Consider the following 25,588-nt stretch of genomic DNA (forward strand, 5'->3'; position numbering starts at 1 on the left):
CATTAGTCAGACGGAAATGGGTTTGGGTGGATTACTCTTCGGAGGGTCGGTGTGGACTTGTTGGGCCGAAGGGAGTCAGAGGGGAAGCACTAAATGAATATTTTATGACAGTAATCACTCTAGAAAACGACAATGTTGTTGAGGAGAATACAGAGATGCAGGCTACTAGACTAGGTGGGTTTGAGGTTCACAAGGAAGAGGTATTAGAAATCCTGCAGAGTGTGAAAATAGATAAGTCCCCTGGGCCGGATGGGATTTATCCTAGGATCCTCTGGGAAGCCAGGGAGGAGATTGTTGAGCCTTTGTCATTGATCTTTAAATCGTTATTGTCTACAGGAATAGTGCCAGAAGACTGGAGGATAGCAAATGTGGTTCCCCTGTTCAAGAAGGGGAGGAGAGACAACCCTGGTAATTATAGACCAGTGAGCCTTACTTCAGTTGTTGGTAAAGTGTTGGAAAAGGTTATAAGAGATAGGATTTATAATCATCTAGAAAAGAATAATTTGATGAGGGATAGTCAGCACGGTTTTGTGAAGGGTAGGTTGTGCCTCACAAACCTTATTGAGTTCTTTGAGAAGGTGACCAAACAGGTAGATGAGAGTAAAACCGGTTGATGTGGTGTATATGGATTTCAGCAAGGCATTCGATAAGGTTCCCCACAGTAGGCTATTGTACAAAATGCAGTGGGAGATATAGCAATTTGGATCAGTAATTGGCTTACTGAAAGAAGACAGAGGGTGGTGGTTGATGGGAAATGTTCATCCTGGAATCCAGTTACTAGTGGTGTACTGCAAGGGTCGGTGTTGGGTCCACTGCTGTTCGTCATTTTTATAAACGATCTGGATGAGGGCGGGTTAGTAAATTTGCAGACGACACGAAGGTCGGTGGAGTTGTGGATAGTGACGAAGGATGTTGCAAGTTACAGAGAAACATAGATAAGCTGTAGAGCTGGGCTGAGACGTGGCAAATGGAGTTTAATGCGGACAAGTGTGAGATGATTCACTTTGGTCGGAGTAACCGGAATGCAAAGTACTGGACTAATGGTAAGATTCTTGGTAGTGTCGATGAGCAGAGAGATCTCGGTGTCCAGGTACACAGATCCTTGAAAGTTGCCATCCAGGTTGACAGGTTGTTAAAGAAGGCATACAGTGTTTTAGCTTTTATAAATAGAGGGATCGAATTCCGGAACCATGAGGTTATGCTGTAGCTGTACAAAGCTCTGGTACGGCCGCACTTGGAGTGTTGTGTAAAGTTCTAGTCACCGCATTATAAGAAGGATGTGAAAGCCTTGGAAAGGGTGCAGAGGTGATTTACTAGGATGTTGCCTGGTATGGAGGGAAGGTCTTACGAGGAAAGGCTGAGGGACTTGAGGCTGTTTTCGTTAGAGAGAAGGTGGAGAGGTGACGTAATAGAGACATATAAGATAATCAGAGGGTTAGATAGGGTAGAGAGGGAGAGCCTTTTTCCAAGAATGGTGACGGCGAGCACGAGGGGGCATAGCTTTAAATTGAGGGGTGATAGATATAGGACAGATGTCAGAGGTAGTTTCTTTACTCAGAGAGTAGTAAGGGTATGGAATGCTTTGCCTGCAACGGTAGTAGATTTGTCAAGTTTAAGGACATTTAAGTCATCATTGGACAAACATATGGACGTACATGGAATAGTGTAGGTTAGATGGGCTTCAGATTGGTATGACAGGTCAGTGCAACATCGAGGGCCGAATGGCCTGTACTGCACTGTAATGTTCTATGTTTTATGTTCTAAGGGACTGTTTCAACACTGTAGGAATTCTAGTCTAACCTCTTAGGACAGAGTATCCACGTGGTATCGCTAATTTACTGTCGGAATGGCCATCTTTCTTGTTTGAGTGAGCACATGCTCAGATCCCCCTCTCCAGCCGAGAGTGGCGCCCTCCAGAAACATATCAAACTACCTTTTTCTATCGATCGTTTACCGATGAAAAGGAATTTGCAAACACCAACAACTGGAATGACTGCACACGGCAGACTTCAACAGATTGGACACAGGAAGCAGGTAACATCCACAGCTCGTGCAGTGCCCTATCACAAATGCAGACTATTGGTGCTCGTACCTTTGATGTCCTTGCTGCTCAAGGTGCACTTCTCCAGGAGCTTGTCTTTCCAATCACTGGACAGCAGCTTCTCAATACTCGGCATAACTGCAGGAAGACAGAGTGACAATTAGACAAAACTACTTGGGAGCCTTGGATACAATTAACAGTAACAAAGATTGACTGACGTGGATAAGTGGCCGGGCTGTTGGTAAAGAAGGAGGGGAAAACAGTAGACAAATCAAGTGCCTTACTGTCGGCCATTATAAAGGAATTATGGACTTTAAAAGGAAGCGACTCTGGGTGAGGGCCAGGGCTCATTACACTTAGCACTTCTTGAGATCCTGGACACAACAGTATCCTCGGGGAGCATTGCATAGGAGCTGGGCTTTGCAGCAGGTTTCCTGGTCTGGATTATGTTGTCAAGGAGCAGAAGCAGAATACAGAAACTGGGATTTGCCGGGGTATTAGCTGGCCCCTTTCAAAGCAGAGGCCCCAGTGGACCAACTGAGCAGGTTTCTCTGAAATGGATTGCTCTCTACCTTCCTCTGGTCCAGTATCAATTGTTTAAGAAAGAAAGACCTGCTATTAATAAAAAAAATTATTTGTCATTTGGAAATCAACTTCCCTGTGGCTTTGTAATGTGAAATAGTAGTACCACAGCATCATAAAGCACACGTCATTCTACATGTGCTAAAAGTCACTGGAATTCCTAAGGGATACTGCACTTCACTGATCTCATTCACTGCACAAAGACCTGTGCATTACTTACTCAGGAGTGGCCCACTGGTCTCTTGTTACCAGATTACAATGGCATTTGACTTTCAGTGGCATTGAGTTTCGTGCATTTGGCAAAGTCAAAATGGTCCCAGTAATGGTGAAGGCCTCACTGTAATGGACCAGGATCTGAATCAACCACCTTGCAGTACAACATCAATGTGGGGCCCTCCACTCTCCCATGTTCTTAGGGCTAAAGGGATAAAAGAGTGTGGGCAAAAGCAGGAATCATTGGGTGATTGGCCATCATGTTAAATGGTGGAGCAGGCTTAAAGAGCTGAATGGCCTACTCCCGATCCTATTGTCCATGTTCTTCTCTGCACCACACAGGACTCCCTACTTCCAGCAAGTGTCTGGTTTGCCAAACACTAGGCTAATAGACACAAAAGTGTTTGTATTGTCACATGCAGAAACACTTAGATAACTAGAGATTGGATTACAGGTGAGCAGATGGGAAATTGGACAGATGGCTACTGGAATGAACAGTAAAGGAAGGGTCAAAAGAACATATACCTGGTAGGCAGGCACAGAAAGATGCTGACTCAACCACAAAAATCAGCACAATCAGAATAAGAGAACAATATGTACTCGCTGCCTTGGAGTAAAGTTCTTGGCATTCTTCAGTAATTGCCCTGAAGGTGCCACACCTGTCAGTGTTCATAGGTCTTTGTTATGGTGACAAAATAATGGTAGGAAAGAAAAACAACTATGAAAGATAAAGGGAGCAAGTGAGTGGAGAGAATGGTCAGACAGATACCCATTAACTTGTTCAGCCTGATTTAAACTGGCACATGAACACATAACTAAACCACAAAACAGATAGCACTAACTCCGCAGTTTTCCACTTGGGAGAAAGCAAGGACTGCAGGGGCTGGAGAGTCAGAGTCGAAAAGTTTGTGGTACTGGAAAAGCACACCAGGTCAGGCAGCATCCGAGGAGCAGGAGAGTCGACGTTTCAGGCATAACCCCTGATGAAGGGCTTATACCAAAATGTCAACTCTCCTGTTCCTTGGATGCTGCCTGACCTGCTGTGCTTTTCCAGCGCCACACTTTGACTCATAGGGGCTCTGCAGCCTTCAGGGCTCAATATCGAGTTGGACAATTTTAGGGCCTCAGTACCTTTCTCCCACATCTTTACCCCAATCCCCACACATCGGGTCTTGTCATCACGTGGATTGCTGCCACACATACCTATGGTCAGCCACTCCTGGTCTCCAGTACCAGCTATTGATTCCCCCAGGGCTGACTTTTACCCCTTCCTTTGTCTGCCAATTGCTGTTCTCTCTCTCTCTGGGTTCCATCTACATCTATCATTTACTCCTCCTCCTTCCCCCATCTTCACAATATATACCAACCTTTTCTCAGCAACAATCAGTTCTGACCTGAAACTTTGTAAATATAGTCTTGTATGTGTAAGAGATGTCTTTGGTTTGTTTGCACAGTTAAACTCCAATGTTTGTTAGTTTCCTTGATATGCTACTGTACAGAACCGAACTACATTTGTGACTTTTGTGCACTATATATAAAGAAAAATTTTAGGAGTACAGTATATTTTTTGAAATTAAAAGTACTTTGCTTTCTCTCCACAGATGCTGCCAGACTGCTGAGCTTCTCCAGCAATTTGTTTTGCTTTTTGACTTCCAGCATCTGCAGTTCATTGATTTTTTTTATTACAGTGAGGTTGTTGAAAATGCAAGATAACTACAGCATTTTTTTGTTTTCTTCTGAATGACGTCCCCATCAAACTGCCTTCAGCATTTTGGAGTCAATTTGCATATAGCAAGCTCTCACAATGAAGTAATTGTTCTATTGGTAAAAGCAACTAGGGGAAGGGTCAAAATGGAGCCAATCTTCACACATTTTTACATTTATTTACAAAGTTACACATTACTAAACTTGTGCCTCCTAAGTGAGTACTCACAGTTTTAATCTGAGTCTATTAATGAGGGGCTCCAGTGAATTCCCAGTTAATGGCCACTACTTGTCTGCAATTAATGATAATTAATATACAATTAACAACAATAGAATCCCTATAGTGTGGAAACAGGCTGTTTGGCCCAACAAGTCCACACTGACCCTCCAAAGTGTATCCCACCCAGACCCACTTCCCTGTCCTATTACTCTACATTTATCCCTGACTAATGCACCTAACCTACACATCCCTGAACTCGATGGGCAATTTAGCATTGCCAATTCACCTAACCTGCACATCTTTGGATAGCTGGATAATCTGGTTTTGTGATTTAATAAATATTGGCTAGGATATGGGATTGGTGGGAGAGACTAGGACCAGAGGGCATTGTCTGAGGGTAAAAGGGAAGACTCTTTCACAATGGAGATAAGGAGAAACTTCTTGAGCCAGAGATTGGTGAATCTATAGAATTCACTGCCACAGAAGGCTGTGGAGGCCGGGTCATTGAGTATATTTAAGACTGAGATAGATAAGTTCTTGAGTATCAAGGGGATCAAGGGTTACAGGGAGAAAGCAGGATAATGGGGTTGAGAAATGTATCTGAAAATGTGTTGCTGGAAAAGCGCAGCAGGTCAGGCAGCATCCAGGGAACAGGAGAATCGACGTTTTGGGCATAAGCCCTTCTTCAGGAAACCATTCCTGAAGAAGGGCTTATGCCCGAAACGTCGATTCTCCTGTTCCCTGGATGCTGCCTGACCTGCTGCGCTTTTCCAGCAACACATTTTCAGCTCTGATCTCCAGCATCTGCAGACCTCACTTTCTCCTTGAGAAATGTATCTGCTATGATTGAATGGCAGAGCAGACTCAATGGTCAGAATGGCCTAATTTCTGCTCCTATGTCTTATGGTCTTAACTCTCCTTTGAAACGATAATGTGTGATCTTTTATGGAGTGCAGACAGCACCTAAGATTAATCTCCCGCTCCTTCAGTATGAATGGTACATTGGTGTCAGCTTGTGTTCTGAAAATCTTATAGTGGGTCTTGAACTCAAAGGCCAGAGAACTGTGTCTGAACCACATTCAAACCAAAGTGCTTTTACTGCAGATGCTGGGAATTTGAAATAAAAACAACAGAAAAATGCGCTGGAGAAACTCAGCTGATTTGGCAACATTTGTGAAAAGAGAAACGAAAGCAATGTTTCAAGTTTAATAAGATTCGTCTTCGGAACCAACATTATTTTAAAAAAGAGATGGCAGATTTACCAATCACATGATGGACTTAGAAATAACTGCTTGCAATACATAGCAGGTAAACCTATCACCATCACAGCACTGGTTATTACAATGGAGGTGTTGAACATGTAGCTGCCATCATTGCCAAAATAATTAGAACTACAGTCTAATTCAAACAGGTTGAACGTGCAGTGTGAGAGAACATGAGCGAGTGTGTCACTTCTTCCAGCTGCTAACTAAATAAAGGGGATTAACTCACTTTGAAGCAAAAACACAATGATAGCATCTTTGTTCCAATTACAATCACAATAATCTGTGCAAATGTTTTAAATTCGATCAAATTACAGATCGAATGTAAAGGAAATCAAATATAAGGTAATTGGGTGTATTACTGTTACACAGTATGATTGCACCTCAAGGGAGTGAATGTTGGACAGTGTGTAATATTTTTTTCTCTCTCTCTCTCTGCTTTTTACCTTTCTCTTCCTCTCTGAAGTTATTAAATGTTTGGGCCACATGGTGATCTGCCAGTCTATCTTCAAAAACAGATCGCTTACTTTCCACTGTCATTCCTTCAGTATTCCCCTGACGTGTGACGACAAGTAAATAACATAAGAAACAGGATGAGGCCATTTGATCCCTCATGGTTGTTCTACCTCCAATCACGGCTGTTCTGCAGCTCAACATTATATACCTTGCCTCTGCCCCATGTCTCTCAATACTACCTGAGAACAAACATTGATAAACCTCAGATTAAAACTTCACAACTTAATCCATTAATCGCATCGTGTGCTGGTGTAGACTTTTTGAAAGAGTTGATGTGCTTAGTTCCACACCCTGCCTTGTGTCTGCATCCTTACAAAGTCCCTCAGACAAGGACCTGTCTGACAACCCATTGAAATTATTCATGAAACTAGCTTTTCCAGGTAAAGTATTCCACATTCCAAAAACTAAATATTTTGTCAGCAATTTTACATTCACAGCCTCTGCTGGAAGGAATAAAATCATAGAGACGTACAGCACAGACACAGACCCCTTGGTCCAACTCGTCCATGACAACCAGATGTCCTAAATCAATCTACCCCCATTTGCTGGCATTTGGCCCATATTCCTCTATACCCTTCCTATTCATATACCCATCCAGATGGTTTTTAAATGTTGTAATTGTACCAGCCTTCAACACTTCCTCTGGCAGCTTGTCCCATACACGCACCACCCTCTGAGTGAAGCATTTGCCAGTTAGGTCCCTTTTAAATCTTTCTCCTCTCGCCCTAAACCTATGCTCTCCAGTTTTGGATGCTCCTACCATAGGGATAAGACCTTGGCTATTCACCCTATCCATGCCCCTCATGATTTTATAAATCTCCCTTAGCCTCTGATGCTCCAGGGAAAATAGATCCAGCTTATTCAACGCTTTTCTCTATCTCCTATCCAGTGCTCTCATCTAGAAATCTTCTATTACATCAGCTTGTAACACACTGAGTTCCAAAGAGAACAGTCCTAAGTTTTCCAGCCATTATTCCCAATATCTATCCAGCTGATTCTACACTCCAAGTTTATAACTGATGGTGTAACCCTGGCCTGACTTAGCTGTGGATTTCTCTACAAACCATCTCTAGGCAGTTATGAGGGACAGGGCTGAACAAAAAATAAGAAGGAGTAACCAATCATCCAAGGCCAGTGTCCTAATGATTGATTATAGAGCAGCAGTGTGAGAGATGTTGGAGTTAAACACCTGCTCTGGTCTATGGACCAATTAATTGTGCAAGTAACGTTATTATCCAACAGAGTCTGGTAAGGGTTACTAGAGACCAAACCAGGAAGCAGGTAATGATTAAGTGTTAATTAAGGGGTAATTGGGTAAGAACTGGCTGTAGATTTTTATGTATATTTATTATGTACACAAATAGGAACTGAGTAATTGATGTTTTAGAGTTTTCCGACATGTCAGGTGGAACAAAACTCTGATGAGAAATGTATATGCCTGAACTGTCTCACCAATTGTTAGTCTCTGGTGTCTATCAAGCAACACTTTAGGCAGTAGGGAGGGAAGAAAAGAGAGAAAGATGATCTTTCCTGCAACTCTGGAGCCCAATGCAAATCAGTTTTTAAACCCAGGTGTGAAATCTAGATCAGCTGTCCAGCTCATGCTGTTGGTCTCTGGTTGTGGATATACTCACCTTCAGTTAGATTCTTACTAAAATCTATTCTTTCCAAGTTGCTTAGGGTATTTGTGAATTTACTGTGATCCTGTTGCCCCTCCTCCCTTGGTGAAGACGAAGCCTGGGTTGTAAATGTAAAAAAACTCAGTTAGTTTCCACTTGTCAAGACACAGTGTTCTGTACAACACACATACAACACCAAGTTCCCAATAACAAGAGCAGCAAACAGATTCATAGGTGATTGTTGGAAGGAAAATACATTCAATTTGAAGCTCTCTTCCCACACCCCCACCTAAATTTTGTACAAACATAATATTCACCAACAGTAAAGGACACTGAAACCAAATGCTAACAGTTACTAACTGATGAGACTTCCAATAGATTAGTCTCATACTTGGCTGAGACACTATGGAGAAAGAGAGGACCAGAGTCGAAAGGTGTGGTGCTGGATAAACACAGGAGGTCAGACAGCATCTGAAAAGCAGGAGAGTCAATGTTTCAGGCATAAGCCTTTCATCAGGAATGTCCTGAAATGTCAACTCTCTTCCTTCTCGGATGCTGCCTGGCCTGCTGTGCTTTTCCAGCACCACACTTTTCGACTCAGCACCTTCTTTCTGGAAGTACAAAATCTTGAGGATCGAGAATATTTTGACTATTGTAAGTGAGAGGGCAAGGGAGAGAAGAGAGAGAAAGAGGAAGTGTCTAGTTATCCACGTATAATGTGCTGAAAAGTCAAAATGCTCTTTGCCTTCATAATATCACACATTTTTACATCCAAAAGGTAAAGCTTGCCTGATTATAGAGGGGACTTCAAACAAATTTCCATCGTATGCAACATTCCACGGTTTGTGAAATTGATGCCGTTTAGCAGTGAACAGAAGAAAAAAAAAATCATGAAAGCTGTTCATTCCAAAGAGTCCTCACAAAATTTTATGGGCATTCGACATTACTCACCGAAGCATTAAGCATTTTTGCCTCAAAGTAAAGCCACGGACACAGAATGATATTGTTTTTACTGAACCATGGCCTTTAAATCACTGCAAAGGCTTGTACACATTTTGTCTTTCAAACTGGCCTATTCATGAGCAGGAAAGGCGTAATCCAGCTAGTACACAATCAGAAAATGTTCAGCAGGTCAGGTAACATCCGTGGAGAGAGAGAAGGAGAGTTAATGGGTGGAAATAAAAACATGCTGGAAGTCACAGCGGGTCAGGCAGCATCTGTGGAGAGAGTAAGTTAAGGCTTCGAGTCTAGATGACTTCATCCGAGATAATGTGTGGACTCTTGTGTGCAACCCCCCTCCCCTGCTCCCAGCAAGGGAGTTTGGTGGTGGGAGGGAGCAGGGTGGTATTTGAAATGGCACTTCGTGCAGTCTATAGCAGGAAGGTCTGTGGAAACAATTCGCATTCCAGTGACCATTGAGGCTCCTAAGTGGGCAATTAACAACCACTAGCTTCTCTGTCCACAGTCACAGCTTAACTTGTGTACAACATTTCCTGTTTTATTTCTGACTTCCGTCATCTGCGTTGTTTTATTTTAAATCTAAGTGAATCATTTCTGGAACCTTGCTAGAATTCACTCGAGGTGTATTAATACCATTAATCTCCATGTTCTAAAAAAGAACAGAGACACTGGAGATGGTGTAAAAATTATTTCTCACCATGATGCTGGAACTGAGAGATATCAGGAAAGATTGGACAGACTGGGACTTCTGTCTTTAAAAAATGAAAATCGAAATATGACTTGATAGAAATCTTTAATATACGAACTGATTTGATTAGGTAGAAGTTAAGGTGATGTCCCTCAATAAATGGGAAAAACTACAACAGAGGGGATATAAAGTCACTAATAAACAGACTGGGAGTTCAGGAGATTGCTCTTCACCCAGAGCATAGGAATGTGAAGCTTGCCAGCACAAGGAATAGTTGAATCAAACAGTGCAGCTGCATGAAGGACAAACCTCGAAGGGAGAAAATGAGGACCACAAATGCTGGAGCTCAGAGGCAAGAGTTTGGTGCTGGAAAAGCACAGCAGGTCAGGCAGCCTCTGAGGAGCAGGGGAATCGACTGTTTCAGGCATAATCCTTCCTGATGAACGGCTTATGCCTGAAAAACGTCGATTCTCCTGCTCCTTGAGTGCTCCCTGACTGGCTGTGCTTTTCCAGGACCACACTCTCAAACCTGTAAGGGAGAATGAAATAGGAGGAGGACATGTCGATAGCATTAAACAAAGAGGAGGTTTGTGAGAGCACAGACACCACTATGAAGCAGTTGGGCTGAATGGCCCATTGTAATGCTACAACTAGTACCTTAAGTGGTTACTTAATGTCCTCTTAAGGGACTTCAGTCTGCTACTTCTCTTATTAACACAGCAGCGCGTTGGAAGGTGTCGGATGTCTGTGTAGGGAGTGTGATGAGTTTATTTGTGGGATCTCAGGGTGGGGTCACTCCTTCAAAAGCACTGGCACCTGAACAAGAAACAAGACAATGCAAAGGGAAGGATCCGCTCAGAGCCACTACACCTCCTTTGCTGCTAAGTCCTTCTCTCCTCGCCTCTGCCCAGCTGCCCCCTCCACACCATCACTCACCTGTGCCTTGGGCCCCCACTCTGTTTGAGACTTCTGGTGGTTGTAGTACCAGCAATAGCCACCACCTCCCCAGCGGCGCTGCTGGGTACAGAGGAGCAGCCAGCTACTGATTGGGCTTTTTGACCCCCTGCCTTCAGGTTCTTGGATCCTTTTTGTTTCAGAGGGTGTTGGGGTTGGGGGAGGGGTGGTGGGGTGTCTCTCTGGCTCTCCAGCTGCAACTGACACCCCCATTGCCTTCATAACATTCTGCCCAACATCCCAGGTCAATGAACCTTTGCCAGAGCAAAAGGGAATTAGAGTTGCAAGTGGTTTTCAGCAAATACAGAGGAAGGGTAGAAAGGAGAAGTGAGAAAGTACAAAAGGGAAGCTCTGTGAAAGGGGGTGGGGAAGGATGGATTAATTTATCTCTCTTCATGTGACTCATTCCTTTGCCTTGTGCCACCATTCTATCATTTAATCTCTCCCACCTTGCTCTCTACATATTTCTGTAACTCCCTTCATCACCTCCCAATACATGGCCTGTTTAACTCACCCATTAATTGCATTAGAGAGTCAGTACACTGTGACAAACACCTATTCAAGTGGGCTTCAAAGATCCACTAACACCTTCAGCTGCTCATCAGTAAAAAAGAATTTCCTTTAAACAACCACCTAAATTCTCTGCTATTCTCACATTATGCACATTGATGGACAATTTCCAGGGAATGCACAAATCTTGAGAGGATACAAGTCACTGGGGGGTATAAAGAATGGGAATTTAATATATCAAGATACATGGACACCTTCTCAAGGCAAGTCATACTCATTCAGCTATCTCTAAATCATCCAGGAAACAGCAAGACAATTCACAAAATAAGATCTTTAGGCAACTTACAACAAAGTCATGGTTCCAGTGTATTGACCAAACTAAAACTAATTTTTCTTTACTCTTTCATGAGATGGGGGGTGTTGCTGACTAGACTAGCATTTACTGCTAGGCTCTAATCACCTTTGAAAAGGTGGTGGTGAGGCACTTTCTTGAACCATTGCAGTCCATACAGTAATGCACGCGCGCACAATGTTGTTAGGGAGGGGGGAGGGGTTCCAGGATTTTGGCCCTGCAGCAATGACAAAGCCGTCAGGATGCTGTCGTAGTTGCAGGAGACTCTGCAGCTGATGGTGGTTCTCCCATGCAGTCACTGTTCAAGAGTGAGTGGTGAGTTGCTGCAATGCATCTTGTAGATGGTAGACACTGCTGACACTATGCATTGTTAATGGAGGGAGTGAATGTTGAAGGTGGTGGATGGGGTGCCAATCAAACATTTGTCTTGGAACATGTGAAACTTCGAGTGTTGTTGGGGCTGCACCAATCCAGTCGAGTGGGGAGCATTCCAACACACTCCTGACTTGTACCTTGTGAAGTGGCTTTGGGGAATGACAAGGAGATTTATTCAGTGAAGGATTCTCAGTCACTGACTTGCTCTTATACCCATTGTATTTATGCAGTTGATCCTGTTGAGATTCTGATCAATACTATTCCCCAGGATGTGATAGACAACATGAGATAAAGTGATAATGATATTTTACGTATCAGACACAGTACACAAGGAAGGTAAACAGTGATGAAATGTCATTGACCTCAAAGGCCTACCCTGCTTTCTCTCCATTGGTGCAGCTCAATGAATGTACGGTATTTCCTCCATAGGAGACTGGTTAGTAAGGTTAGATATCACAGAATACAGGGGGAACTAGCCATTTGGATACAGAATTGGCTCAAAGGTAGAAGACAGAGGGTGGTGGTGGAAGGTTATTTTTCAGACTGGAAGCCTGAGATCAGTGCAGTACCACAAGGATCGTGCTGGGTCCACTTTTTCTCGTCATTTATATAAATGGTTTGGAGGGGAGCATAAGTTTGTAGTAAGTTAGTAAGTTTGCAGATGACACCAAAATTGGAGATGTAGTGGACAGCAAAGAAGGTTAACGCAGATTACAACAGGATCTTGATCAGATGGGCCAATGGGCTGAGACATGGCAGATGGAGTTTAATTCAGAAAAATGCGAGATGCGGCATTTTGGGAAAGCAAATCTTTGCAGGACTTATACACTTAATGGTAAGGTCTTAGGGAGTGTTGCCGAACAAAGAGACCTTGGAGTGCAGGTTCATAGCTCCTTGAAAGTGGAGTCGCAGGTTGATAGGATAATGAAGAAGGCGTTTGGTATGCTTTCCTTTATTGGTGAGAGTATTGAGTACAGGATTGGGAGGTCATGTTGCAGCTGTACAGGACATTGGTTAGGCCACTGTTGGAATATTGCGTGCAATTCTGGTCTCCTTCCTATCGGAAAGATGTTGTGAAACTCGAAAGGGTTCAGAAAAGATTTACAAGGATGTTGCCAGGGTTGGAGGATTTGAGCTATACAGTGAAGCTGAACAGGCTGTTTTCCCTGGAGCGTTGGCGGCTGAGGGCTGACCTTATCGAGGTTTATAAAATCATGAGGGGCATGGTTAGGATAAATGGACAAAGTCTATTTCCTGGGGTGGGGGAGTCCAGAACTCGAGGGCATAGGTTTAGGGTGAGGGGGAAAAGATATAAAAGAGACCTAAAGGGGCAACTTTTTCACGCAGAGGATGGTATATGAATAGGAAGGGTTTGGACGGATATGGGCCGGGTGCTGGCAGGTGGGACTAGATTGGGTTGGGGTATCTGGTCAGCATGGACGGGTTGGACCGAAGGGTCTGTTTCCATGCTGTACATCTCTATGGCTCTAATTTTTTAATGTGAATCTTTTCTGGAATATACTTTAAGTACTCTGAGGCACATTAATCTCCATGTTGTAAGAACAGCATAAAGACACTGGAAATGGTGCAAACACTATTTCTTAGAATAACGCCAGAACTGAGCGGTATCAAGGAAGATTGGATATGTTGGGCTTTTTGTCTTAAGAAAACAATGAAACTGAAAAGTGACCCAATAGAGAGGCCTCTAAGATATGAAATGGTTTGATAGAAATTCAAGATATGTTTCCACTTATGACCGATGTTAGAACAAGGGAACATAAATATAACATGTCACTAATAAATCAAACAGTTCAGGAGATATCCCTTTGCCCAGAACACTGAGAAATGTGGAACTTGCTCCCACAAGGAATGGGTGAGTCAAATAGTACAGGGGCATTACGGGCAAACTTGACAAATATGTTAAGGGAGAATGAAATTGAAGATTTGACTTCAATTCAATGGAATTGAGACTTGCTTCAGCATGAACAGTACCATGAAGCAGTTGGGCTGAATGGCCCATTTCAGTGGTGTATTTTGCAAACTTATATTTCCACCTATGGCATTGCCTCTACTTATAAGAGACATTTTGAGGCAGGGTGGCACAATGACTCAGTGCCACAACGGCATAATGATTAGTGGTTAGCACTTCTGCCTCACAGCAGTATGAGGAGTTTGCACATTCTCCCCATGTCTGCATGGGTTTCCTCCAGTGTCTCCAGATTCTCCCACAGTCTAAAGATATGAAGGTTAGGGTGGATTGGCCATTTTAAATTGCCCATAGTGTTTAGTGATGTGTAGGCTAGGTGGGTTAGCCATGGGAAATGTGGGGTAATAGGGATAGGGTTGTGCAGGTGGGAAGAGTGGGTCTGGGTAGGATGATCTTCAGAGTGTTAGTGTGGACTTGATGGGTGGAACGGCCTCTGGGGATTCTATGATTCACCCCCCTGTCTCCCCACTCAATAGACTCTGGAATTACAAAGCATATGGAGGTACTGGGTGGGACAGCAAGAATATTGGTCAGAGCATTGAGTACAGGAGTTAGGAGGTCATGTTGCAGCTGTACAAGACATTGGTTAGGTCACTTTTGGAATATTGCGTGCAATTCTGGTCTCCCTCCTATCAGAAGGATGATGTTGTGAAACTGTAAAGAGTTCAGAAAAGATTTACAAGGATGTTGCCAGGGTTGAACGATTTGAGCTATAGGGAGAGACTGAATAGGCTGGCAGAGGAAGTGGTGGAGACTGGTACAATGACAACTTTTGAACCACATCTGAATGGGTATATGAATGGAAGGGTTTAGAGAGATATTGGCCCCAAGTACTGGCAAATGGGACGAGATTAGGTTAGGATATCTGGTTGGCATGGATGAGTTGGACCGAAGGGTCTGTTTCCGTGCTATACATCTCTATGACTCTATGACTGGGCAGTATGTATGTAGTCTCTCCTTCCAGCTTCTTCCTTTTGATCATGAATGCATCAGCGACAGCCTGTAAGTTATGGGAATCTGACCAAACCCTCTGGTTTCTGGACGTTTACCAGATGCTCATTCACGGGTGAGGAAAGATGGACCTCACTTGGAGTCAACTCCTGTCACTGAGTTGGATTCGACGAGAAGCCGCGGGCTCACTTACGTGCGTTTGCTTCACGACCCCTGACCTCTCGAAGTCCGAGGTATCTCTCCCGGGCGCTGCCTTGCTCGGGAGCCTGTCGGAGTGAGGATTGCTGGGAAATGACATACTGAGTGACCCGTAACCACTCCGTTCCTCCTCCACCTCCTCCACTTTCACCTGGTCATGGACCATGATTACGTCACCATTCACGTCCATACAACAAGAAGCCAGCTGCCGTGTGGACATTCTGTGAGGCATGGAGGGGTGGGCGAGAAGAGAGTAAAAGCAGAAAATTTAACACGCGTTCACTTTTAAATCAAAACTCAACCCCCTGCAAAAGAAAGTAATGAAAAGTTAAACAAGTGATGGAGTCTGAGGAGGTGGGAGCAGGGAGCTATCACATGTCTAACCATGTGAACAGAGAGGGGAGAAAAAGGGCTTTAATTTAAGGAATTCACCCCATGCATTAGGAACAACTGTCTCCAAAGTGGTGCACCAAGGACACTTGCCTCGAAATCTCTACAAACCCCAACAGCTAAGGCAAGAAAATGCTTCTTTCTCTGACTCCACAGGCATTGCCACAAATCTCTCGGAGACAAGGTTTTCTGTAAGCGAGTAGCTGTCCAGCAGACAGAGAATAAAATGGATTTTTTGTCAGGCACACACAAGCCCATTCTGCACTCAACAAAAGCGAATATTGGATTCATCTCTTCACAGATAAGAGAGAGAGAGAGAGAGAGAGAGAGAGAGCCCACGTGATTCACCCAGAATGAATGGTGCGTGGAGAGTCGGGGGTGGGGGGTGGGGAGCAGTGGGAGATCAGGAGCAGTGCGTGGAAAATGGACATGCAGAGAGATTTCTGACGACTGTAATATTTGCTGCAAACAAAAAGTAACTCAAATAATTCCACCTACAAGTCAAACACTTCTCGGCGAAGTGGCGGTTAGGGCAGCTCCAAACAAAAAAGGTAGTGAAACAACAGAATGTGTTTTGTAATGGAAAGAGAATGGAGTGAACTGGGGACGAGAGGAAGTGCAACAATGGGCCTCAAGACAAAAGGAATCAAACAAAAGGGAAATGTGACAAGAGGACAATAGCATACTATTTGTTCCGTCATTCCTGCTTTCAGGGAACAGGTTTATCTCTCTTTCCTTCCCGTTCCAAAGCCTCCTGTTTGGATTTCATCATATCTCGTTTCCTTTCAACAGATTTCTTTGTCCACTGGACTGGATTTAATCTGTGATCGAGTTAATACGAGTTTTAATTTAAGCTCTTGTGTGACTCAACAGTAATCACAGAATTGAAGGCAACCATTAACTCTTTCATTGCTTCATAACGTCTCGGCGAGTATTCAGGATTACGGAACTACATAAATTGCAACTCCTCAACACACCGTAAGCCCAGTCCCCTTTTTAATAATTAAAGCTCCATTTTGAAAGCTTCCCCCACAGTTTCGGCTCTATGGAGATCTTGAGAATCACTTCTGCCTGTGGATCTTCCCCATGCCTCCCCCCTTGCTTTAAAACCTCAGAACCCCTTTTGCCTGTTCCAGTATCTTCTTGGGTGGCTTGGTATGAACATTCGCCTGACAGTCGCTTGCGATGTGCCTTGGATGGCTTGCTTTGTTTAAAAGAAAATGGTGCTATATAAATGCAGGCTGCTGTTGCCAATGCTGGGCTGTTTCTAAAAACAAAATTGGAGAGACATTTGGCTGCAAAATCCCTCACTCATCCAATTTTCATAAAAAATTATTAATTGATGACTTAACACATTGAGACTCCATATTAAAGCCTTCATCAGGACCTCACAGATAGGTGAAGGACTAAGCTGGAGTGGTTAAAGAAATGAGCAGCTAAATGCCACACAGTCGCCCTGCAAGCAACAGTTAGATAAACCAACATGAATCTGCTTCAGTTATGTTTGTGGAGGAACAAATAGTTGCTAAGGAAGCCTGCTTCTTCAATCAACAAGATTACCTCCACCTCAACTCCATGGTCCCACTCAACTAACCTACGTAATGCTTCAGAATTGGGGCGGCACGGTGGCTCGGTGGTTCTCACAGCGCCAGGGACCCGGGTTCAATTCCTGCCTCGGGTAACTGTCTGTGTGAAGTTTGGACATTCTCCCTGTGTCTGCGTGGGTTTGCTCCGGTTTCATCCCACAGTCCAAAGATGTGCAGGTCAGGTGAATTGGCCATGCTAAATTGCCCATAGTGTTAGGTGCATTAGTTAGGGGTAAATACAGGGTGGGGGAATGGGTGTGGGTGGGTTGCTCTTTGGCGGGTCAGTGTGGACTTGTTGGGCCAAAGGGCCTGTTTCCATATTGTAGGAAATCTAAACTCTATTGGTGAATGCTTTGCCTACAGTCGGTGACTGAGTGGCTCCCAGTCTCTGAACCTGCAAATTCCAAAAACTTGCCACCCTTTTAGTGGAAAGATTTCTCCTCTACTCTCCAAAATAGCTGACCCCTTATTTTGAGAATGTGACCTAATGGTCTCCATTCTGCAGACAAGGAAACATTGTCTATGCTGTCAGGTCCCTTTAAATGTTTCAGCTAGATCACGTCTCATTAATTCTATAGTTCCCTTCAGTTTAAAGTCTACTTAATTCCTCCAGGAATGTGATAAGGCCCTTCCAGGAAAGTGGCTGGTGAACTTTTGTTGAAGCCCTCCAGGGCAAGTATGTCCATATCTGGGGTAAGGAGACCAAAACTGCACACAATTCTCCAGGTGTGGCCTCACGAATGTGCTGTAAAATTGTAGTATGATCTCTCTACACTCATCTACGTTAATCCCTCTACAACTAAAGCAACACACCATTCATCTTCCTGTGAAGGCAGCTGTAGGATCTTTAATAACCACTCGAAGGTCATTCCATCCAACCAAGGAACCTCGAACAGTGCAGCACTCTGTTAGTGCTGCACTCAAGAATGTAACTCAGACTGAAACTTAACCCCCGGAGCAGGGTTTGACTCTAACTGAAGACTGCAAGGGACCTGGGTCAACACACAAAAACTTGGTAAGGTATCTAAATCAAATGTTTAAAGAAAACAAAAACATCCATTGCAGTTAATTCCAGCAGCCAGGAGAAAGAGTGAAGGGTAAGTGACCCAGATTTGCCCTCTCACACTGGAAAATGTAAGAAAAAGCATGGGGATGCCAATAGTTCTTTTGGCAATTACCATTACAAATTCAAAAGCACCACCACAATGCAGTTTGCATAGCAACCTAACAGCACCGAACCCATTTACAAAAGAGATGCAAAGTGAAAATCAGACTCTACATCACTGAAGTAGGACAGCCATTGCACAAGGCTTTTAGATTTCTCGAGAATGGTAGGATACTTTAATACTTTATGTAAGGCAGCCCATCTGGCTGAGGTTACCACGACAACGATTCCAGCCTTGGTGTGTGTGTGGTCACTCTGGACAGCTGGACATGTGGCTGAGGAGTGAATGTGGGTGACCACAATTCAGACATTTTTCAGCAAGGTGAATCAAGTGCCCATATGGTGCCAATAGAAGCAGTCGCAAGTTCTCAGCCAACCAAGTTACGTTAATTCCATGGACAATGAAAATTGTTCGGTAATTGGTCGGGCTGGATTTGTCTTGCTTTTTGTGTTCAGGACATACCTGGGCAAATTTTCCAATTGTTGGGTAGATGCCGGTGGTGTAACTGCACTGGAAGAGATGAAGCGTGTGGTGCTGGAAAAGCACAGCCGGTCAGGCAGCATCCGAGGAGCAGGAGAATTGACGTTTCAGGCATAAGCCCTTCATTAGGAATACTCGAAATGTCAACTCTCCTGCTCCTCGGATGCTGCCTGACCAACTGTGCTTTTCCAGCACTACACTCTTGGATTCTGATCTCCAGCACCTGCAGTCCTTACTTTCTCCTCCACTGCACTCGGCAAACAGCAAATTCTGGAACACAAGTCTTCAGTACTATTGCCGGAATGTTGTCAGGGTTCACAGCCTTTGCAGTATCCAGTGGCTCCAACTGTTTCTTGACAACACGATCAGATTGAAAATGAGCTCTGACAGGAGACACACAAGCACACTGCCAGTGATGGCTGACAGATTGGATGGGAATGGACCGGAATTCAGGCTGGAGTGAGGGAATTACAATTCTGTCCGTTAACGCTGCAAACGTACCACATGGAATTAGCCTGCATTAAAACCAGTCGTGAGTGAAGGAAGGGCCCAAACCACAATAATTAGCAACCTCCCTCACAGAGCTAATAAAAGCAATGTGTGTGGGAAACGGAGCTGTCCCACTGGTATCATCATAATGATCAGGCAAATACCGAGCTCTGCAGTTAAGGCAAAAGGGAAGAATTGAGATTTCAAACAGGACTATTCCCTTAACACTAAGATGTAGGAGCAGAAATAGGCCATTCAGCCCATTGAGTCAGCTCTGCTAGTCAATGAGATCAGGTTTGATCTGATAATCCTCAATGCCATTTTCCTGCCTATTCCTCAGACCCCTCAATTCTCTTACTCTATAAAAATGTGTCTGTTTCAGCCTTGAATACATTTAATGACCTGGGTTCTCCAGGCCTCCGCGATAACAAATTCCTCAGATTCCTCGGAGAAGAAGTTCCTCCTCATCTCAGTCTTAAATGGGCAACCCCTCATTCTGCAGTTATTCCCTCTGGCCAATGCATCTCCTGCTCCTCAGATGCTACCTGACCTGCTGTGCTTTTCCAGCACCACACTCTCAACTCTGATCTCCAGCATCTGCAGTGCTCACTTTCACCTAATCCATCTAACCTGTCAAGTTGGTGAAGAATCTGGAGAGAAAGTGAGGACTGCAGAAGCTGGAGATCAGAGTTTAAACGTCAACTCTCCTGCTCATCGATTGCTGCCTGACCTGCTAGGCTTTTTCAGCGCCACACTTTTCGACTAATGAATAATCTTGCAAGGTTCAAAAAAGATCGCCTTTCATGCTTCTAAGCTCCAACATGTACAAGCCCATTGTACCCAATGTCTCCTCATAAGACTATCCAGCCATACCTGGTATCAGGCTAGCAAACCTTCTCTGGACTTCCTCCAATGTAAGTGGAGGAGTGCTCTGAACAGAGCTGGGAACTTGTTTCCTGGGGCAGAGAAATTCAAGAACACCAAGGGCAATGGTCACTCAGAGCTTGCAAAAAAAAACAATGAAGCTTACCCTTGACCAGGGCCCCAGCAAGTCATAGACTTATAGAGATGTACAACATGGAAACAGACCCTTCGGTCCAACCCGTCCATGCCGACCAGATATCCCAACCCAATCTAGTCCCACCTGCCAGCACCCGGCCCATATCTCTCCAAAGCCTTCCTATTCATATACCCATCCAAATGCCTCTTAAATGTTGCAATTGTACCAGCCTCCTCCACTTCCTCTGGCAGCTCATTCCATATCCGTACTACCCTCTGCATGAAAAAGTTGCCCCTTAGGTTTCTTTTATATCTTTCCCCACTCGCCCTAAACCTATGCCCTCTAGTTCTGGACTCCCCAACCCCAGGGAAAAGACTTTGCCTATTTACCCTATCCATGCCCCTCATAATGAGAAAATAATGATATTTCCTGAAAACTGCCCCAACATCTCCAATTCAATCCCCTAATTTTTTATTCATTCATAATTTGGCCAGAATTTATCGCCCATCCTTAGTTGCCGTTGAGAAGGGGGTGGTGAGTTGTCTTCTTGAACCACTGCAGTCCATGTACTGTAGGTACGCTCACAATGTTTTAGGAAAGGAATTCCAGGATTTTGACCAGTGACAGTGAAGGAATGGCAATATATTTCTGAGTCAGGCTGGTGAGTGACTTGGGAGGGAAACTTGACCTTATGATGGAGGGAAAGCCATTGACAATTCAGCTGAAAGGGACTGGACCTAGATACAACCATTGATAGCAACCCTATCTCTGACTCAGAAGGCCTGGGTTCAAGTTCCACCTTCTTCAAGGATCAAAATAATATCTCTTAATAAGTTGTTTAGAAAACATCAATCCCGAGGAACTGCTGCAGAGGTGGACTGAGCTGAGATGAGTGACCTTCACCAACCGCAAAACTATCTTCCTATGATCCAACCAGCAGAGATATTTACCCATGGTTCCCGTTGATCTCAATTTTGCTGGATACCACATTCGCTCAAAGCAGCCCTGATATCCTGAGAGTCACTCAGGAAATCAGCTCTTTTAGCCATGATTGGATTAAAGCTGTACGGAGATCAGAAGCTGGATAACTTTGGCAGAACCCAAACCTGAGCAAATTATTGCTAAGCAAGTGCTGCTTGACAGCACTATTGAGGACATCTTCATCTACTTTACCGATGATCGAGAGTAGACCGATGAGCCAGTAATTGGGCGGGTTGGATTTATCTTGCTTTGGTATGGATTGGACATACTGAGGCAAACATCCACATTAAAAACCGAAAGCATTGCAGATGCTGCAAACCAGAAACAAAGACAGAAGCTGCTAGAAAAGCTCATCAGGTCTGGCAGCATCTGTGAAGAGAAATCAGAGTTGACATTTCAGGTCCGGTGACCCTCCTCAGACGATTCTGAGGAAAGGTCACCGGACCTAAAACGTTAACAGATTTCACTTTATCAATGTTGCCAGGCCTGCTGAGCTTTTCCAACAAATTTCTACACTGTTGGGTTGATGCCAGTGTTGTAACTGTACCGGCAGAGCTTGGCTGGAGGAGTGGCAACTTCTGGAGCACAAGTCTTCAGAACTATTGTCAGAATGTTGTCAGGGCCCATCGCCCTTGCATTATTCAGTGCCTCCAATTGTTTCTCAACGTCACTTGAAATGAATTGACTGAAGACTGCTATCTGTGATGCTGGAGACCACTGAAGGAGGCAAAAAATGGATCAACTTGGCACACCTGGCCAAAGGCTGTTATGAATGCTTCAGCCTCACTGAGCAATTCCACTGTCCCACACTCCATCACACCTCTCAGCATCTCCCAATCATTATTTAATGAGATCGCTTGCTTGGCTGATGGACAAAAGACAATCACTATTGTCTCTGAAGATGGCTCTGTTTGAAGTTGGAAGTGAAAAAGCTGAGGAAAGCAACAAGAATGTGTTTACGTAATGCTCCTGTCCCTATGTGTCTGTGTTCACACAAAGAATGGCTTGCAGTTATACAGCACTTCTCACGTCATCAAAACTGCTGCTGCTGGTATGCTTTTGAAAAGCGTGGTCACTGTTGTAAGAAATACTGGAGCTAATACACACATAGCAACATCCCACAATACCAATGGCATGGTGATCAGAATATCTGTTTTTAGTTATGTGGATCGAGTGCTTAAATTTTCACCAGAATCTTGAGGATAACTCACCTGTTTCTCTTTGGGATCATTTACATCCACCCCAGAGAAGACATTAGACCTTGGTTCAGCATCTCATCGAAAGATAACACCTCCCTCACTACAGCAGTGCAACATCACTCTGGGCTTTTGTGCTGAAGTGTTCAGACTAATACACTACAAGCTCCATCTTCATCTCTTTAAATCCTATTCTGCTCTGTAGGCAGTCTTATTTGGGAGAAGACATTAACATAATGCAGCCATAATCTTACCAGAGAATAAAGTCATTCTCTCATTTGAGAGAAAGAGAGAGAGTCAGAAAGAGACACACAGACACAGAGAGAAAGACACACCCACACAGAGAGATTGAGACACATACAGAGAGAGAGAGAGAGCGCAAGCGAGAGAGAGAGACACACAGAAAGAGAGACAGAGAGAGCGAGACAGAAAGGGAGAAAGAGAAAAAAGAGAGAGACAGAGACAGAGAGAGATACAGAGACAGTGACAGAGAGACGGAGAGAAAGAAACACAGAGAGAGACTGGTGGTGATTTAACCTGAGGGTCACCATGCCTCAGGTGAGGGGAGAGGTTGAGAAGTCCATCATGGTAGCCCCAATTAGTGTGGGAATTGAACCCACACTGTTGGCATCATTTGACATCGCAAACCAGCCATTGGAAATAACCAGGCTCTCCTAAACAAGGGCACAGTAAGCCAAGAGGAAAGAGAAGGAAGCCAGGCAGAAACCAAGTTTTGATACCAAACTCTAGTGCACATGATTGAAGTTAAGTTTGTTTAACTCCACACTTTAAATGGAACCATAAAGTCAAGGCTCCATTTTCTTGCTGTGAGTGGTGTCAACATTTTCTGGGAAAACTCATTCTTCCTCCCCCTGCGACCCAACTTCATCTCCCAGTCCTCAGTTCACCAACACTAAGTAAACCTTTCAACTGCTCAATAACCTCAATGCTGTTTGTGGCTCCTTATCGTTCATAAAATGGCTCCTTTTGTGTCTATAAAACAATATGGATTCTGCAAACAGCTTAGAAACATTTGACAAATTTTCGAAGTTGCTAAGATAAAACTTTACGAGCCAATTTGTTTTTTTTTTAAATGAGCTGCTGCTCTGGGACTGTCAGATCAAGATTCCAAATACAAGCTCAATATTTCTTGTGACAAAACTGACATCTGGAACTTAAGGTGCCTACTCTAAGAAATAAGGTAGTGGTGACCATATTAGTGAAAATATGGCCTCTGAACCCAACATATGAGCTTTGTAATGAAAGCCTTGGATTGACAATAAGCTATCAATCCCTTGTTTTGTTCAGTGTGCACAAAGAACAGGAGGGAATTTGGCAAGAAAACACACTCTCGTACCCAGAATTTCCATTCAATGCAGGTCAATCAGGCAGGCACAGTCACTGAAGCAAGAGAAGAGGGTCTTCAGAAAATGTGCTGAAACAGAGGGTCTGTTCTGTGCACTCAGTAAGAAACTCATCAATATTCTGAAAATCTATTTCAAAGAGCAAGCAGTCAGTCTATCCTTGCCTACAGAGGAGAAAACCGGGGGGAAAGAGAGTTGTATTTGTAGTTGTCAGAGCTCACTTCAGCCAATGGGAATTTCAAACATCTTTGGAATTGAGAGGAGCTGCAGGAGATGAAATCGTTTCATCAAAAGCACCTATTGGAAGCAACGAACTGCATGACAGAGTCTGCTACCAAAGAATAACCTTTCTACTGCAGTGAGATTCTAATATTTCAAAACAAGAGGCACCTGCCTGTTGCAACAAGTTATAAGAGGTGTGCATTTGCCCAGTTGATCAGCCATAAGGAAGCTTAGGCTACAATACCCAGACACAAATGCATACACACCATTGCATTTCTGAATATCCCTTACAAGATTCTTGGAACTGTGAATCATCGGAGGTAGATGTCTGGAAATGTTGCCTATTAATCACCCCTCTGCACGAGAGCCTCAGAACTAAATTCCTCATTGCATCAGGCAGACCTTTGTATTAGAATTAAAATCCCTACAGTGTGGAAACAGGCCCTTCGGCTCAACAAGTCCACACCGACCCTCCAAACATTAACTCATCCAGACCCATTCCCCTACCCTATATTTACCCCTGACTAATGCACCTAGTCTACACACCCCTGGACGCTATAGTCAATTTAGCATGGCCAATTCACTTAACCTGCACACCTTTGTGATTGTGGGAGGAAACTGGAGTACCCGGAAGAAACCCACGCAGACACGGGGAGAATGTGCAAGCTCCTGTCGAACCTGCTCTTGGTAAATGCTCCCAGTTCAATTCGCAATCCCACGATCTTGGTGACCAGGGGAACCAAGGACACAGGAGTCAAGCTCTTTCCTCATGAAGGGACAATAGGACATGCTGAGTTAATCAGGCATGTATGGAATGAGCTGCCAGAGGAAGTGGTGGAGACTGGTACAAATACAGCATTTAAAAGGCATCTGGATGGGTATGTGAATAAGAAGGGTTTGAAGGGATATGGACCAAGTGCTGGTAAATGGGACTAGATTAGGTTGGGATATCTGGTAGGCATGGATGAGTTGGACCAAAGAATCTGTTTCCGTGCTGTACATCTCTATGACTCTAAGAAAAATCCCTCATCCCAGGAAAGCATCACATGAACCTTTTCTTAACCACCTCTAAAAGCAGTTAAACTTCTTTTAAAAAGTAAACAAAAAAGACCAAAACTCATGTGGTCTCTCAAAACTTTGTACAGCTTCAGTAAAACTTCACTATTTTTGTAATCCATTCTCCCTATCATAAGTGAGACAGTGTCATTTACTGTCCTAAAACCTGCTGTACCCACAAAGTAACTTTATGTGATTTATGTACAAGGGCATCTGGATTCTGATCGTGCATGGTGTTTACAAATCCTCTCCAATTCCATGTGTCACTGTGCTTTTCGTTTCATTCCTTCTGCCAAAGAGAAAACTAGCTTTCATTTAACACCAGGTTACAGATCAAATCCTTGCTGTCTGCAGGAGATGGGGGCACAGACCTCCTGCAGAAAATGTAAAGGAATTTCCCACAAAAGGCTGAGTGTTTTATTAGGACCTGTGAATTAGGAAGAAGAAAAAATAACTGGGTATGGGGTTGACCTTGAGTGTATATGGATCCACAAGTAGCAAATCCACCTATTATGAGAAATTAGAT

At 43.9% G+C, this 25,588-nt stretch overlaps 1 protein-coding gene across 4 annotated transcripts in view; it reads right to left on the reverse strand.

Annotated features, from left to right (window-relative positions):
• Nucleotides 1–25,588, reverse strand: part of sox13 (SRY-box transcription factor 13) — a 188,608-nt gene that overhangs the window by 53,092 nt on the left and 109,928 nt on the right. For all 4 annotated transcript variants that reach the window (XM_087973487.1, XM_087973488.1, XM_043716425.2 and 1 more), the window contains 3 exons: nucleotides 15,128–15,353; nucleotides 8,173–8,275; nucleotides 2,093–2,179 (listed from right to left, as the gene is read on the reverse strand). In XM_087973487.1, the coding sequence (XP_087829613.1) occupies nucleotides 2,093–2,179; nucleotides 8,173–8,275; nucleotides 15,128–15,352 (415 nt within the window). In that variant the 5' untranslated portion in view covers nucleotide 15,353. The remainder of the gene's footprint in view (nucleotides 1–2,092; nucleotides 2,180–8,172; nucleotides 8,276–15,127; nucleotides 15,354–25,588) is intronic.

The sequence above is a fragment of the Chiloscyllium plagiosum genome, unplaced genomic scaffold (assembly GCF_037043375.1).
Source record: "Chiloscyllium plagiosum isolate Xiang-an unplaced genomic scaffold, Cpla_swu_hap1 HiC_scaffold_26, whole genome shotgun sequence".
NCBI lineage: Eukaryota > Metazoa > Chordata > Chondrichthyes > Orectolobiformes > Hemiscylliidae > Chiloscyllium > Chiloscyllium plagiosum.